This window comes from Pelodiscus sinensis, chromosome 2 (genome assembly GCF_052426305.1).
Source record: "Pelodiscus sinensis isolate ZL-2025 chromosome 2, ASM5242630v1, whole genome shotgun sequence".
Taxonomy (NCBI): domain Eukaryota; kingdom Metazoa; phylum Chordata; order Testudines; family Trionychidae; genus Pelodiscus; species Pelodiscus sinensis.
This window is the reverse complement of record NC_143053.1, coordinates 170252716-170266475: the sequence shown is the minus strand read 5'-3', so window position 1 is coordinate 170266475 and position 13760 is coordinate 170252716. Positions and strand designations below refer to the sequence as shown.

Genomic DNA, 13760 nt, shown 5'->3' with positions numbered 1-13760 from the left:
CCAAATCTGGTACCCATGGATTCATTGTGGTTGCAGCAGCCTTCTCTGTATAATCAGACATGCTATATCTGGAATTCAGATTCCTTCCATTATTCAGTCTTGTTTTCAAATCACACTGGCTATATTGCTCTCCCAGACACACTCAAGTCATGCTAAAAACAAAATTTTAGGATTACCTAGCCTTCCCTCTTTCTTCATTTAGATGAGCCACAACTTTGGAAACAAAGGTCCCTAACCATCCATGGAATAACTTGTTAAATTTCTTTAAGATAAGTCCTTTTTTCATCTTTTTTTCAGACTTGATGATCCTTTGATGTTTTCCCATTCTTTGCACCAACTTTGACCTTACTCCTCAGTTCTCTGTCTGTTGTAAGTATCTGTCTGATGTATATCTAAACACTGTACATGGTGTAAGCAATTCAATTCTTCTCTCTCTTTAGGACCATCTACTTTTCCTTGCATTTTTACAAACACAAACTTTGGTTTATTTTTAATTATCCACCACTTCTACGGCAACAAAACAATGCCATGTTAATAGTGGATTTCACTTCAGTGAAATTACCCAAATGGTTAAAGTTAGGCCCAATCTACACACAGAAGATGCTGCATCACTTTAAACAAAGATATAATTGAGTATTTCTAAACCTGGTTTACAGGGGCAAATTAAACAATTGTAAGCCAGGTTTTAAACTATGCTACACTGTTTCTCACACAAAGTTTAAAGTTTAACCATAACACCTTGCTTTTCATTACACAGTAGTATAGACAAGCCCTTAGGTACATAAAATCATACGTGAAGTACTGGAAAGAAACTTAACATGTCCTCTAGTCCATTCCCCTGAATCAAACACAGGACTAAGTAATAATTAGGGCATTCCTGACAGGTGTTTGTCTAGCCTGTTCTTAACCTCCAGTGACAGAGATTCCAGAAACTCCCTACATAGTTTGTTCCAATACTTAGCTACCCTGACAGTTAGAAAGTTTGTCTTAATGTTCAACCTAAATCTCTCTTGCTGCAATTTAAGCCCATTGCTTCTTGTTCTATCCTCAGAGGTTAAGGAGAACAATTTGTCACCCTCCTCCTTGTAACAACGCTTTATAAACTTGAAAACTGTTTTGTTCCCTCTCAGTCTTCTATTCTTCAGACTAATCAAACACAAGTTTTTCAATCTTTCACCATAAATTATGTTTTCTAGACCTTCATTCATTTTTGTTGCTCTTCTTTGGACTTTCTCCAATTTGTCCACATCTTTCCTGGAATGTGGGGCCCAGAACTAGTCGTAATATTCCAAGTGCGCCCTTATCAGCACAGAGTACAGGCAGTCCCCGAATTACGCGGATCCGACTTATGTCGGATCCGCAGTTACGAACGGGGCCCGTCTTCCTGGTCTCCAGCAGACCAGGGAGAGGAAGCAAAGCGGCGGAGCACGCGGGCAGCGGACAGCCCAGACGCGTCTGGGCTGTCCGCTGCCCGCGTGTTCCGCGGCTTTGCTCCCCGTCCCCCTGGTCTACAGACCAGGGAGACGGGGAGCAAAGCAGAGTAAAGCCGCGGAGCCCGAGGGCAGCAGGACAGCCACGGCGCGTCTGGGCTGTCCCGCTGTCCCCGTGCTCCGCGGCTTTGCTCCGGACGCCTGTGGTACAGCAGCTGGGGCGCTGCCAGTTGGTCCCGTAGCGCCGCTCTGGGTGCTACTGGACCAACCCGGCAGCACCCCAGCTGCTCTGCCCCAGGCATCCTGATTCAGCCACTGCTGGGCTTCCTGGAATCAGCCGCTGATCAGTTTCAGCAGCAGCTGACTTGGGGATGCCTGGGGTTCTTAAATTGAATCTGTATGTAAGTCAGAACTGGCGTTTCAGCAGAGGCTGAATCTGGACGCCAGTTCCGACTTACATACAGATTCAACTTAAGAACAAACCTACAGTCCGTATCTTGTACGTAACCCGGGGACTGCCTGTAATGTGAAAGAACTTATTATGTCTGTCGTATACTGTTGACTCATATTTAGCTTGTGGTTCATTATAACTCCCAGAACCCTTTCTGCAGTACTCCTTCCTCAGCAGACATTTCCCTTTGCGCCTAGGGAAGGGTTCGTTCTGGTTGGTTAGCGACATTTTAATTTTTTAAAAATTAGGGCTGTGAAGTAATTAAAACATTTAATCATAATTAATAACATGATTAAAAAATTAATCATGATTAATTGTGCTGTTAAACAAGAATAGGATATCATTTATTTAAATCTTATAGATGTTTTCTACATTTTCAAATATACTGTCAAGCACGAGTGCTGACCAGCACCTAGTGACTAAGGGTATGTCTAAACAGCAAAATTATTTCAAAATAACAGCCCTTATTTTGAAATAACTTTCCTAGCATCTACACAGCCATACCACTATTTCGAAATAAATTTGAAATAGCAGAATGCTTATTTTGAATTTGGTAAACCTCATTCTACGAGGCATAAAGCCAAATTCAAAATAGCTATTTCAAAATAAGCGCTGTGTAGACACTTATTTCGAAATAGGGGGCCTCCAGCCTTCTCACCCATTACAAGATAGCTTCCTCAATTATCACCCCCTAATGTCATTACCTCACAGACACTAACCTTCCCCCCTCACTCCTCCTCTGTTCTTAAATCTGATTAGTCAGTTTTATATGTGTTCACTTTTTTTTTTTTTAATTGTATCACTTTGGTATATATGGTCATGCCAATTTTCTTCCACATATTGATCTGAGGAAGTGGGTCTGGCCCACGAAAGCTCATCGCCTAATAAACCATTTTGTTAGTCTTTAAAGTGCTGCATAGTCCTGTATTTCAGCTAGACCAGACTAACACGGCTGCATCTCTATCTCTCTTCTGTGCTTGAGATTTAGCGCAGTTTCTTCCAAGACGGAGGGAGACTTCTTAATGTGTAAGTAGGGAAAAGTTAATTGTAATTTTCTTTTTCTCTTTGTAACTAAGTTTTAGCCCAGGAGTTTTCCCTGAGTATCTATATCAATTGGTGGCCCTTCCCATCTAGCCACTTTATTATGCTTGCAACTATAGATTTGTTTTGATAATGGAAATTTGTTTCTTTTTTTTTAATTAACCGGTATTGGTTGATCTTTGTGTCCTGGAAGGTTTGTCTGTGTGTATCTGCATGCCTAACTGAGGGGTCAGCTACCACAGACTGCAGATTGTTTTGCTCTCTTCTTGTTCAAGCTCTTTTGGGGAAAAAGAGCTTGGGGGGTACCCTGAGGTTGGTTTCAAGTGTTCATCTCTGTGGATTCAAAAGCACTTCATGGTGGCAGCCCATTCCCCATAATCTGGGTATTGGGGGGAAAAAGGGGTGGAGTTTTTATACCAGAGCCTGTAGAGGCAAGGTTTTGGAGTACTCTTGCAGGATCCCACTTCTGCATTCATCATGCCAGAGTGGGGAACAGCCTTGACACATATTGCTTTCAATTAAAACACAATATGAAGTGTACAATGCTCAGTATTTTTTTTCACAAATACTGGTAGTATAAAAAACAAAAGAAATACAGGCAGTCCCCAGGATACGTACAAGATAGGGACTGTAGGTTTCTTCTTAAGTTGAATTTGTATGTAAATCGGAACTGGCTTCCAGATTCAGCCACTGCTGAAACTGACCAGTGGCTGACTACAGGAAGCCTGAGGCAGAGTTGCTCTGCCCTGGGCTTTTTGGAATCAGCCGCTGATCAGTTTCAACAGCAGCTGAATCTGGATGCCTGGGAAAGAGCACCTGGGGCGCTGCCAGGTAGGTCCCCGCAGCACCGCACCTCGGTGCTGCAGGGACCAACTGGCAGCACCCCAGCTGCTCTGCCCCAGGTGTACCCAAGTCATCCACTGCTGAAACTGATCAGCAGCTGATTCCAGGAAGCCTGGGGCAGAGCAACTCTGCCTCAGGCTTCCTGTAGTCAGCCCCTGGTCAGTTTCAGCAGCGGCTGACTTGGGGACACCTGGGGCAGAGCAGCTGGGGTGCTGCAGGGTTGGTCCAGTAGCGCCGCTCCTCGGCACTACTGGACCAACCCAGCAGCACTCCAGCTGCTCTGCCCCAGGCGTCCTGATTCAGCTGCGTTCACACTTTGCAAAGCCTCCAAGGAAGCCGGCAGCGGAACAGCCCAGACGCGCCTGGGCTGTCCCGCTGCCCGAGCCCTCTGCGGCTTTGCTCCGCGTCTTCCTGGTCCGATATAAGTCGGATCCGCGTAACTCGGGGACTGCCTGTAGTATTTTTCGATTCACGTAATTCAAGTACTGCACTGCAATCTCTTAATCATGAAGTTCAACTTACAAATGTAGACTTATATGTAAAAATGACTGCATTCAAAAATGAAACAATGTAAAATTTTAGAGGCTACAAATCCACTCAGTCATACTTCTTATCAACTCAGATAAATGAGATTATTTGTATTTGCAGGAAATAATGCTGCCCACTTCTTTTTTACAATGTCACCTAGAACTGGAAACAGGCATTTGAATGGCACTGTTTTAGCCAGGATCACAAAATATGTATGTGCCAAATGCGCTAAAAATTGTCATGCTTTAGCCACAACTCCAGAGGACATGCATCTAGGCTGATGATGGATTCTGCTTAATAACTATTCAAACAGCACAAAGCAACACATGCTCATTTACATCACCTAACTCAGGCTACGTTTATACTGCAGTTTTTGCGCAAGAAGTCTTTTGCAGAAGAATTCTTGTGCAAAAACGTCTTGCTCAAAAGCACGTCCACACCTCAAAGCGCATTGCTTTTGCGATGCGCTTTTGCACAAGAGAGCGTTCACACTGCATAGACGCTTTTGTTCAAGAAAGCTCTGATGGCCATTTCTGTGCATTTTTGTATAGGCTCTTTTTGCACAAGAAACCCCTATGGAGCATCCTCACATGTCTTTTTGCACAAGAGCTATAGATCAAAAAGGAGTTCTGCCTCGTAGAAGGAGGTTTACCTATACCACAAGAAGCCCTCTGTTCTGTCACTTTACTGTTGATTTGCTTGCGCAAAAGCATGCTTGAAGTGTGGACACACTGCAGGTTTTTGCGCAAAAACCTTTCAGTATAGATGTAGCCTCAGATGCTACCAGCAAAAGGTTGATTTTCTTTTCTAATAGTTTAAGTTTTCAGTTTCCTTATTGATGCCGCTTTTAAGACTTTTGGGAGCATGTTCCACTCTTCGTTCCCCTCAGATTTTGGAAGGCACTTCTGATTCTTAAACTTTGGGTCAAGTGCTGTAGCTATCTTTAGAAATCGCACACTGGTACCTTCTTCGCATTTTGTCAAATCTGCAGTGAAAGTGTTCTTAAAATGAACAACATATGCTGAGATATCATATAAGAATAGCATAACATGAAATATATGGCAGACTGTGGCTACAACACAGAGCAGGAGCCATACAACTATCTTCCAATGAGTTAACTCACAAATTTAATTATTTTTAATGAGAGTCATCAGCATGGAAGCATGTCCTCTGGAATGGCGGGCAAAGCATGGATGGGCATATGAATGTTTTGCATATCTGGCATGTAAATACCTTGCAGTGCCTGCCAGAAAAGTGCCATGTGAATGCCTGTTCTCAATTTCAGGTGACACTGTAAAGCAGGCAGCATTATCTCCTGTAAATGTAAACAAACTTTTTTCTTTGAGTGAATGGTAAATTAGAAGAAGGAATGAGTAGATTTGTGGGCTCTAAAGCGTCACATTATTTTGTTTATGAGTGAAGTTATATAACAATCTACATTTGCAGATTGCACTTTCATGATAAAGCGCTCATACTACAATGCATTATGAGGTAAATGGAAAAATACTATTTCTTTTGCCATTTTTACAATTCAAATATCTGTAAAGTGAGCATTGTACACTTTGTATTCTGTGTTAAGTGAAAATGTCGGAAAACATCCAAAATATGTAATAATTTTCAACTGGTATTCTATTGTTTGGCAGTGCAATTCAAACTGTGATTAATCACAGGTAATTTGTAATTGCAATTAATCTTTTGAGTTAGTTGCATGAATTAACTGCAATTAGTCACAGCCCTATTAAAATAATTTATTTACTGAAGCAGAATTTTACAGATCTAGACCCAGTGTTAGGAAAGTTCACAATTTCAGAAAGGAAAGGAAAGGAAATTTGAAATATGTGTAGAGCACCTGAAAAATACGAGCTGCTTTTTGAAGTATAGTAGTAAGCAATGGTAAATATAGCTGGTTTTGACAGCATCACTTTTACACAGACTTCCCTCTCCCTATACATGTAAAGTATTAATTCCTGATTGCATGATTGAGTCACTGGACCTTTTAATGCTCTTTCTAAAGCACAAGTTAAAAAGCTGCTGAAGTTACAGGAAAGGAAGTTTGATGATAGCTCCACAGGGGTGGGGTGTATGTGTGAAATGTGACTCAGAACTAAAGATTAATAAGGAATGGATACTAATGAAGATGCTGATGAGTTGGGGAGAACAAGACAAAAGGTCACATCAGGTGAGTAAGTTACAAAACACAAGTAACCAGAGAAGAGGTAGTGGAAGGAAGTGAGGAAAAAATAAACAAAAGATACTGAAAAGTAGAGCAAGGGTATCTGGTAGGGCACTGGACTGTGAGTCTGAAGACCTAGTTCTAATTTATCTCTGCCACTGACAAGGTGTGTAACCTAGGACCAGTCCCTCTACCTCTCTGTGGCCCTGCTGCACCTGCCCTCTTATCTGCTTTGTCTATTTTGATTGCAAATGCATAGTAAGAATTATGCCCAAAGACCTCACAAAATGCTTAGCCCATGGGCCCCAAGTTTAGATGGGGCGTTTAGGTGCTGCACGAATACAAAGAAGAAAAAGAATAATGAATGAAGAGTAGGAATCTCGGGACAGTGAGAATATGCCAATGCTTTCTACATACAGTCGTGCTAGTCGAGACAGACTCGTGTGACGCAACATGGCAGAGTAGTATTGCCTTCCTAGTGAGTCAGTGGCTTCTAACTCCAGAAACTATCAACTATCTAGCTATTCTCTGAGACAGGAACAAATTATGTTGTGCTCAAAACCAGGAAAGACTCACTATAATACAACATTCATGTTGCAGCCCAACTGGGGAAAAGAAACCCTGCCCTCCAGATGCTGAGGACTGGATTCTCCATGACACTTTGTGGCAGCACAAGTTAAACTACTTAACCCAGCAGAACCAACATAGGAAGGACTCTCTGGCAGTGTAAAACTGACAGAAGCAGATGTGAGGGGAGGCAGGCCGGGAGTAAAACAAGGATGGAACAGAGTGGAAATGAGCCTCACAGTGTCTGATCCTCCCAATAGCAGAAGTTCTGCTTACTTACACCTGCAGCACAAGTTAGAGGAGCAGGTGGCCTACTCTAACTGCTTTGTGGGGCTGAGCATCAGGGATCCACAGCCATGTCCCCATGGCCATCACTGCAGAGGAAGACTGGGGCCTTAACATGTATTTTGCACAGTGATGCATTGGAGGTACATGTCCCTGTTGCGTCTAATGCTTATTAATCAAAGTGATAAGGGGGCATGCGGCTTGTGCCCAATGGCCTGAAGAAAAGATGCAAAGAAACATACAACTCTCAGGCAATAGCAGATACACACAGAGAGGCTCTAAGCGCACATGAAGGGCTCTGCTATGGCTCTCACAGTGAGAGCGGAAGCAGGGGTGATGGCAGAGCTGCTCTGCTTGCTGCCTACAGGGTACTGAAGCAGACAGAATGCCACCATTGCCACAGAGGGAAGAGTGCTCAGGAACACCCTTTACGCTTCCTTTTTTCTCCCACATGCAGCTTGTCTGCCCCTCCAGCACTTGCTTCTAATCACCAGCAAGACCTTCTGGGGGAGTAGGAGCTCACCGTGCTCCCACCCGGTGGCACTCTCTTGCTGTGCAAGCCCACCCCACTTGCACTCAGGGAGCAGGAGCACAAGCATCTTCTTTGCCCCCAGCATGCCCACCCCCCCAGTATTCTCTTTGCCCCAGCTGCTGCCCATCGCAGCTGACAAGTCCCAGAGCAGCAGGCGGTCACAGCAAGGTTTCATTTGCAGTGCCTCTTCGGGGTGCAACACAGGCTACTGAGGAGAGACTTATTCATCCTCCCTGCTCCCACTAGTGATTCCCTCGTCCACACAGTACCTGTCAGTCCAGCGGAATAAGGCAGAGAGTGGGGAAGGGAAAAATGATCAGATCCCACTCTCAGGAGAACATCAGTGGGTTTGGGGTTAAACAATGTGAGGACGGTAGAGACAAGATCTGATGGTGGATGGGTCATATTTCCTGGCAAGAGGAAAAGGGAGGGTCTGAATTGGACAGATTGGTGGGAGGTGCAAAGAAACAGAGGGATAGCACTGAAATTAGTGCGTGAAGGGGTGAGGTGGGGAGAGACTGAAGGAGAGAGGATCAGTCCAAAATTGTGTGTGTGTGTGTGTGTGTGTGTGTGTGTGTGTGTGTGTGTGTGTGTGTGTGTGTGTGTGTGTGTGTTATTAAAAAAATCCAAATCACACCTTTGGGAATTAGCCTGGTCAAACCTAAATTTGGGTAGTTACATTCTACCTCTACCAATGTTACCCCTACCATTTAAAAATGGACACCAATTCATTCTCTTTCTCTGTCTTAAAAGTGTTTTATCGTGTTAAAGTGCAGTGTCATACACGTGCCATAGTACACTCTAGAAATGGGTGTAATGATTAGTTTGTAAAGCTTTTTGGTATCCTTGAAGAAACAAGTCATTATACAAAACGTATACAAAATGGATGTTGATATTTAGTTTACAGGTCTCATTCAAAAAAATTACTAAATTACATAAGATACATTTTTTTAAATCAATTGAGACAGCTAAATCATGTACAGTAGTATATATATTTACATGGAAGCTACTGTTAAACTTTATATATAGATAGGTAATTTATCAATCTTTTATTTAATATGAAGACATGCTATATTAATGCAAAATATTTTCACACCAATTTTAACTTAGTTAATACACATGTACATGCACACATACATCCACACACACATATAACACATACTCACACATGTATATACACAGGGAGTTGAAAGTTATATAATTTACCATTAAAATGATAATTTTCCACAGTCTGGCTATTGGATCTGATTTGACATATGGCACCAAATACCTTATAACATTCATGTCCTTGACACAAGTACTACCACAGTAAAACAAAAACAGAAAATATTTGTACTTTCACCAGAATTTCAGCAAATCACAAGAATAAATTGAGTAAACAAAAGTCATTTGTTTCTAATATATTGCTCCTTTATGTCAGATTGCACACTAAAGTCTGTGTGTGTGTTGTTCAATGAATAAATCACACAATCACACTGAACTTATGAAATCAAAACTTTCAACCATTTAAAATGCCTGATAAAACACCAGTGAAACACCTACATATAATGTATAAATATTTGTTAGTTTTTGCAACTCCAACCCATTTTTTTATTTAAAAAAACTAAAAAAAAAAGAAAAAAGCTGCAGGTGGAGTTTTTAGCACTCTCAATTCTGCTTTTAAAATATTAGCAAAAAAATGTTGAAGATTTTAACTCATATAACCATTATGGCAATCTAGAGCTAACTGGTAGTGGAGAGAAAAGTCTGGAGAGTGGGAAATAGCAGTTAAGATGAGATCCCTGTAGCCTGAGGCAGAACAAGTAGTCAGCAGAAATATATGGAGACAGAGAAAAAATAAGTAGATGTTGAAGACAAAACAGTAGGAGAAGAGATTTTGTGAGGGACAATAAAGAATGTGTATAAGAGAGATTTGTGTATTTCAAGCAATAAAACTATATGCAAACCTTGAACAGAGCAGCAGAGACAGATCTCTGTCTGGCAACATCATAATCTACTTCAGCTGCACTCTTGAACTTTATGTTCTCACCAGACCCATTGATAACATGTACTTCCTCTAAAGCAAAACTATATGTTAGTATTGACATCACACACACACACACACACACACACTATATGCCCCTGTATCAGCAAAGCACTTAAAATAATTAACTTTCATTCATTACTGGATCAAGCCTACATGACGGTGATATCCATCCAATATACAGAATCAAGAAATAGATTTTTTTCATGGAACTCTGATCAAAACCTCTGAATAATTTCAGTTGCCTTCTCTATTTTTAACATTATGCCAAATTGCAGGATGGTCAATATTCACTACTAGACTAGTGACTGGTTTAAAGCCGAATATTTGGGGACCAATCAGAAATAGATATACAAGAACATTATGTCATTTGACAGAGGAAAGTTCTAACAGGATACAGAACTGTTTTTAGCACGTGACAACCTCAGATGGTAGGTCCTAAAATGATGACATTATTTATGTGGGAGCTTTCTATATTCTATCTATGATACATTTTGCAGCTCTGTAGAGTTGAATACAGTACAGGATACAAAGGCAGCTGAAATATTGGTAGAGAGCTATGAAAAACAGCATCAGTAAAATAATTTTTTAAAACTCCCTAGAGCACTTATGTAAAATGTGTGCAAATGCAGAATTCACGATAGTGTGGCTTAGAGATTTTATTGGCATTCAGCTGGGATGACTTTGTCACTAATGTGGAATATGGCTATCACTAACTTATGCTGATAAAATCATTATATTGCACCATGACAACATGCATTTTCTCCATCGATACATTCATGCACAAAAAAATTTCTGCTCGAATTCAAAGGCTGTATCTATATTTCCAGAGCTGCAAAAAATATAAAGCTGGAACAATTTATGTGGCACATTTATAGCCACTGGGTTCAATTAATAAGGCTTAATAAGGATATCCTGCAATACTGACTCTCGCAAATTCCCTGTTAACTTAAAGGATTTTTCTTTAATCAGAAAAAAATGTAACAACTGAAATACGAGCAGCTTTGTGAGTTTTTAGTGTCATCATGGCTAACTTTTTTTAAAATGAGAAACCCAACTCCAAGCAATTACTAATGGAAAATCTGACACAAGCCCTTAAAGAAGTCTGTGCTGTGGTCACTGTGGATTACTGACACCAGCAAGGTAGAAGGTAGCTAGAACTACCTCTGTCACAGAAAGGCTTAGCTGACAAATGAACTAGGTGTAAGGAGAAGCACTTTAGTTTAAGAGGAGCTTGGGAGGATATTAAAGGAAATACAATCCTCTTAGAGTACTGGAAGTGTGCATTTGTGGAGGTGGGGAGAAGAGACAGCCCAGCCTTTATTTCTGTGAGCAGGTCAAGGCAACGGATGTATTCCTGCCACTGTGCTGCATTCTCCAGTGCTACCGTTTGGCCTAAAATTCTCTTGATATTTTGTCTCTAATTACAAAACACGTGGACCAGACTCTCGCTTGATCTAAAACAATGTAGCTCTACTGCCTTTGATGGAGCCACCGCAGATAAAATGCAGTGAGGATCTACGCCAGGTGTGTTCTCTACATGCCAAAGCAATAATTTTCCAATCAGATAAAACCCTGGAATAGTCAATGTGTGAGGGGAAGGGAACAGTAGGGTAAACCAAAATAAATCCACTTTAGTCACACAATATTTATTCTGAGAAACCTAAGGCTGATTGATCTGCACAATAGTCTAAGAGTATTTCAGTCAAGATGAAGAATAAATGGGACAGTTTTATATTATATAACTGACAACAGTAGCTTTCCTGTCTTTAAGGCAAGAATACACTGTGTTACTCGGTAGTTATTGAAAGTGTTTGTTATACAGGCATTGCAAATTAAAATGATAATTGTTCATTTACATTCCATAATGAATAAAGACGCATTTACATGTTCCTTCTGTCATTATACCCCAGAGAAAGGCTAATTGAACAAGTATACATCAAAACCAAAGCGATTCACAATATTTGTAATTACTGACTTTCTGCTTTCCTGGAAACACTGTAGTGTGCACATTGATTAGGGTTTACGGTTCCCTCCTGACCTTCTGTGGAAGGGCACCCAATATTGTCCCAAGCAGGCCACACAGACCTTTCAAGACAAGGCAGCCCCTTAGATTTTCAGCAACTGTCCAGGGATCTTGTTTGCCTATGACTATTTGGCAAACTATTTTAAAATGAACGAAAATTGGTACTTTCCTCTCTTGCCCTGAGAGGGTTTAAAGAGACATTTTATTCCCCTCCCCCTCGAGCCCACCCCCAGCAAAGTGCACAATTCCAGCTGCTCCCCTCAATGTGATCCCAGAGAGAGGCACGCTCCAGCCTCCCATCCCCAGCAAAAGGTGAAGGTTACCAGCACACGAGGGCTCAGGGATTGACCTTTGGTGCCCGGCAGGGGCGACGGGGCATACAGGGTGACCAAAAGGGGATGGAGACACTGTTGGGCCCGGTGGGCGGGGGGGGGGGGGGGAGGGGGGTAGCTGCATGTGTAAAACAAAGGCCCTAATACCAGGATGGCCACCCTATGCATGAATGAACCCTGCGGTTCTTGAGCTGTCAGGGCTGGGAGAAGGGGAGGGGGGGAGGCAGCAGCGCGTGTCCCCCGGTGCCATTGCTTCTGCAGCCCTGCCCTGCAGCTCGCTGCATTTCCCAGCTCCCTCCTCTTCCCCCAGCCCGAGATGCTCCCTCGCGGCCCCCTGCAGCAGCGGCCGCTGCTTCCCCTCCGCACCCAGCCCGGGAGGCGGCCTCCCCGCGCGCTCTCCATCCTCCCCATGTCAGTGGCAGCGCTCCGGGCGCACCTGTCCCCCCGCAGTCTCCCGCCTCCGGGCGCCCCACGCCCCGGTCTCCCGCCTGCCCTCCGCTGACCTTCTCCTGAGCCCTGTTCAGCCGTTTCTGGACATTTTTGGCGAAGACGCCTGTTTTCATGTCGGCCATGGCTGCGGGTCCAGGGAGCCTGGCGAGGAGCAGAGTCAGGCAGAGCCCAGCGGCGGAGACAGAGCGCGCAGGAGAGCAGGAGATGGGGGAGGCAGGGAGGGGCTGGAGGGACACGGTGGAGGAGGGGATCTTAAAGATACAGCGAGAGATCCCACAGCCCCCTCAGAGCTGCAAGGGAGCAGGCTCTGAGCTCCAAGCACTTTCCCTGCCTTTAAAATCTCCCTTCCTGATGCTCTTGCTGGAGAGGGAAAATGGTACAAAATCCTGGAAGGCAAAACAGCAGGCAAAGCCAGCATTAGGCATCTGGAGGTTAATTTAAAAGTGGGGGGAGGCTGTTATTTACCTTTGCTAAAGGGATGCTACTGATTTGTACAACAGGAAGAGCGCAAGAGGCGGGCTGGGAAGAAGTGTATAGACACAAAATATTTTCTGCGGTGCCCACCGCTGTGGTGTCTGATACCACCATCCATCCTCATAATCACACCTTCCACTGAATGAGAGCAAAGCACTTTACGGAGATTGTTTAACAGTATTTCAACACCCTTCTAAGGCAACTGAATACTATCCCCCTTTTAGAGATGGAGAAACGGAGACAAATCAAGTATTCTCCTTTTAAAAGGGTCACTTATTTTGGTGTCAACTATCAGAAGGGTAGCCGTGTTAGTCTGAATCTGCAAAAGCGAAGAGGAGTCCTGTGGCACCTTATCTGACGAAGTGGGTCTTTGCCCACGAAAGCTTATGTTCCATCACTTCAGTTAGTCTATAAGGTGCCACAGGACTCCTAGACGCTTTTATTTTGGTGTGTTTCCACTTTTTGGCCACCCAGACCAAGAAACCATAAGACCCAACTTTCAGAAGTGCTGAACATTCCTTTAGAAGCCATCAGGGCCAGCCCACAACATTTTGGCACCTGAAACAGGGAGCTCAAATGATGCCCCCATGTCTCCTAGCTAGGGC

General features: G+C 43.1%; 1 protein-coding gene across 3 annotated transcripts in view; it reads right to left on the bottom strand.

Moving 5' to 3' along the window:
- AMPH (amphiphysin) overlaps positions 1 to 12879 on the bottom strand; it is a 181794-nt gene extending 168915 nt beyond the window's left edge. For all 3 annotated transcript variants that reach the window (XM_089776541.1, XM_006124072.5, XM_006124073.5), the window contains exon 1: positions 12735 to 12879. In XM_089776541.1, coding sequence (XP_089632667.1) covers positions 12735 to 12803 — 69 coding nt within the window. In that variant the 5' untranslated portion in view covers positions 12804 to 12879. The remainder of the gene's footprint in view (positions 1 to 12734) is intronic.
- Positions 12880 to 13760: the final 881 nt, after the last annotated feature.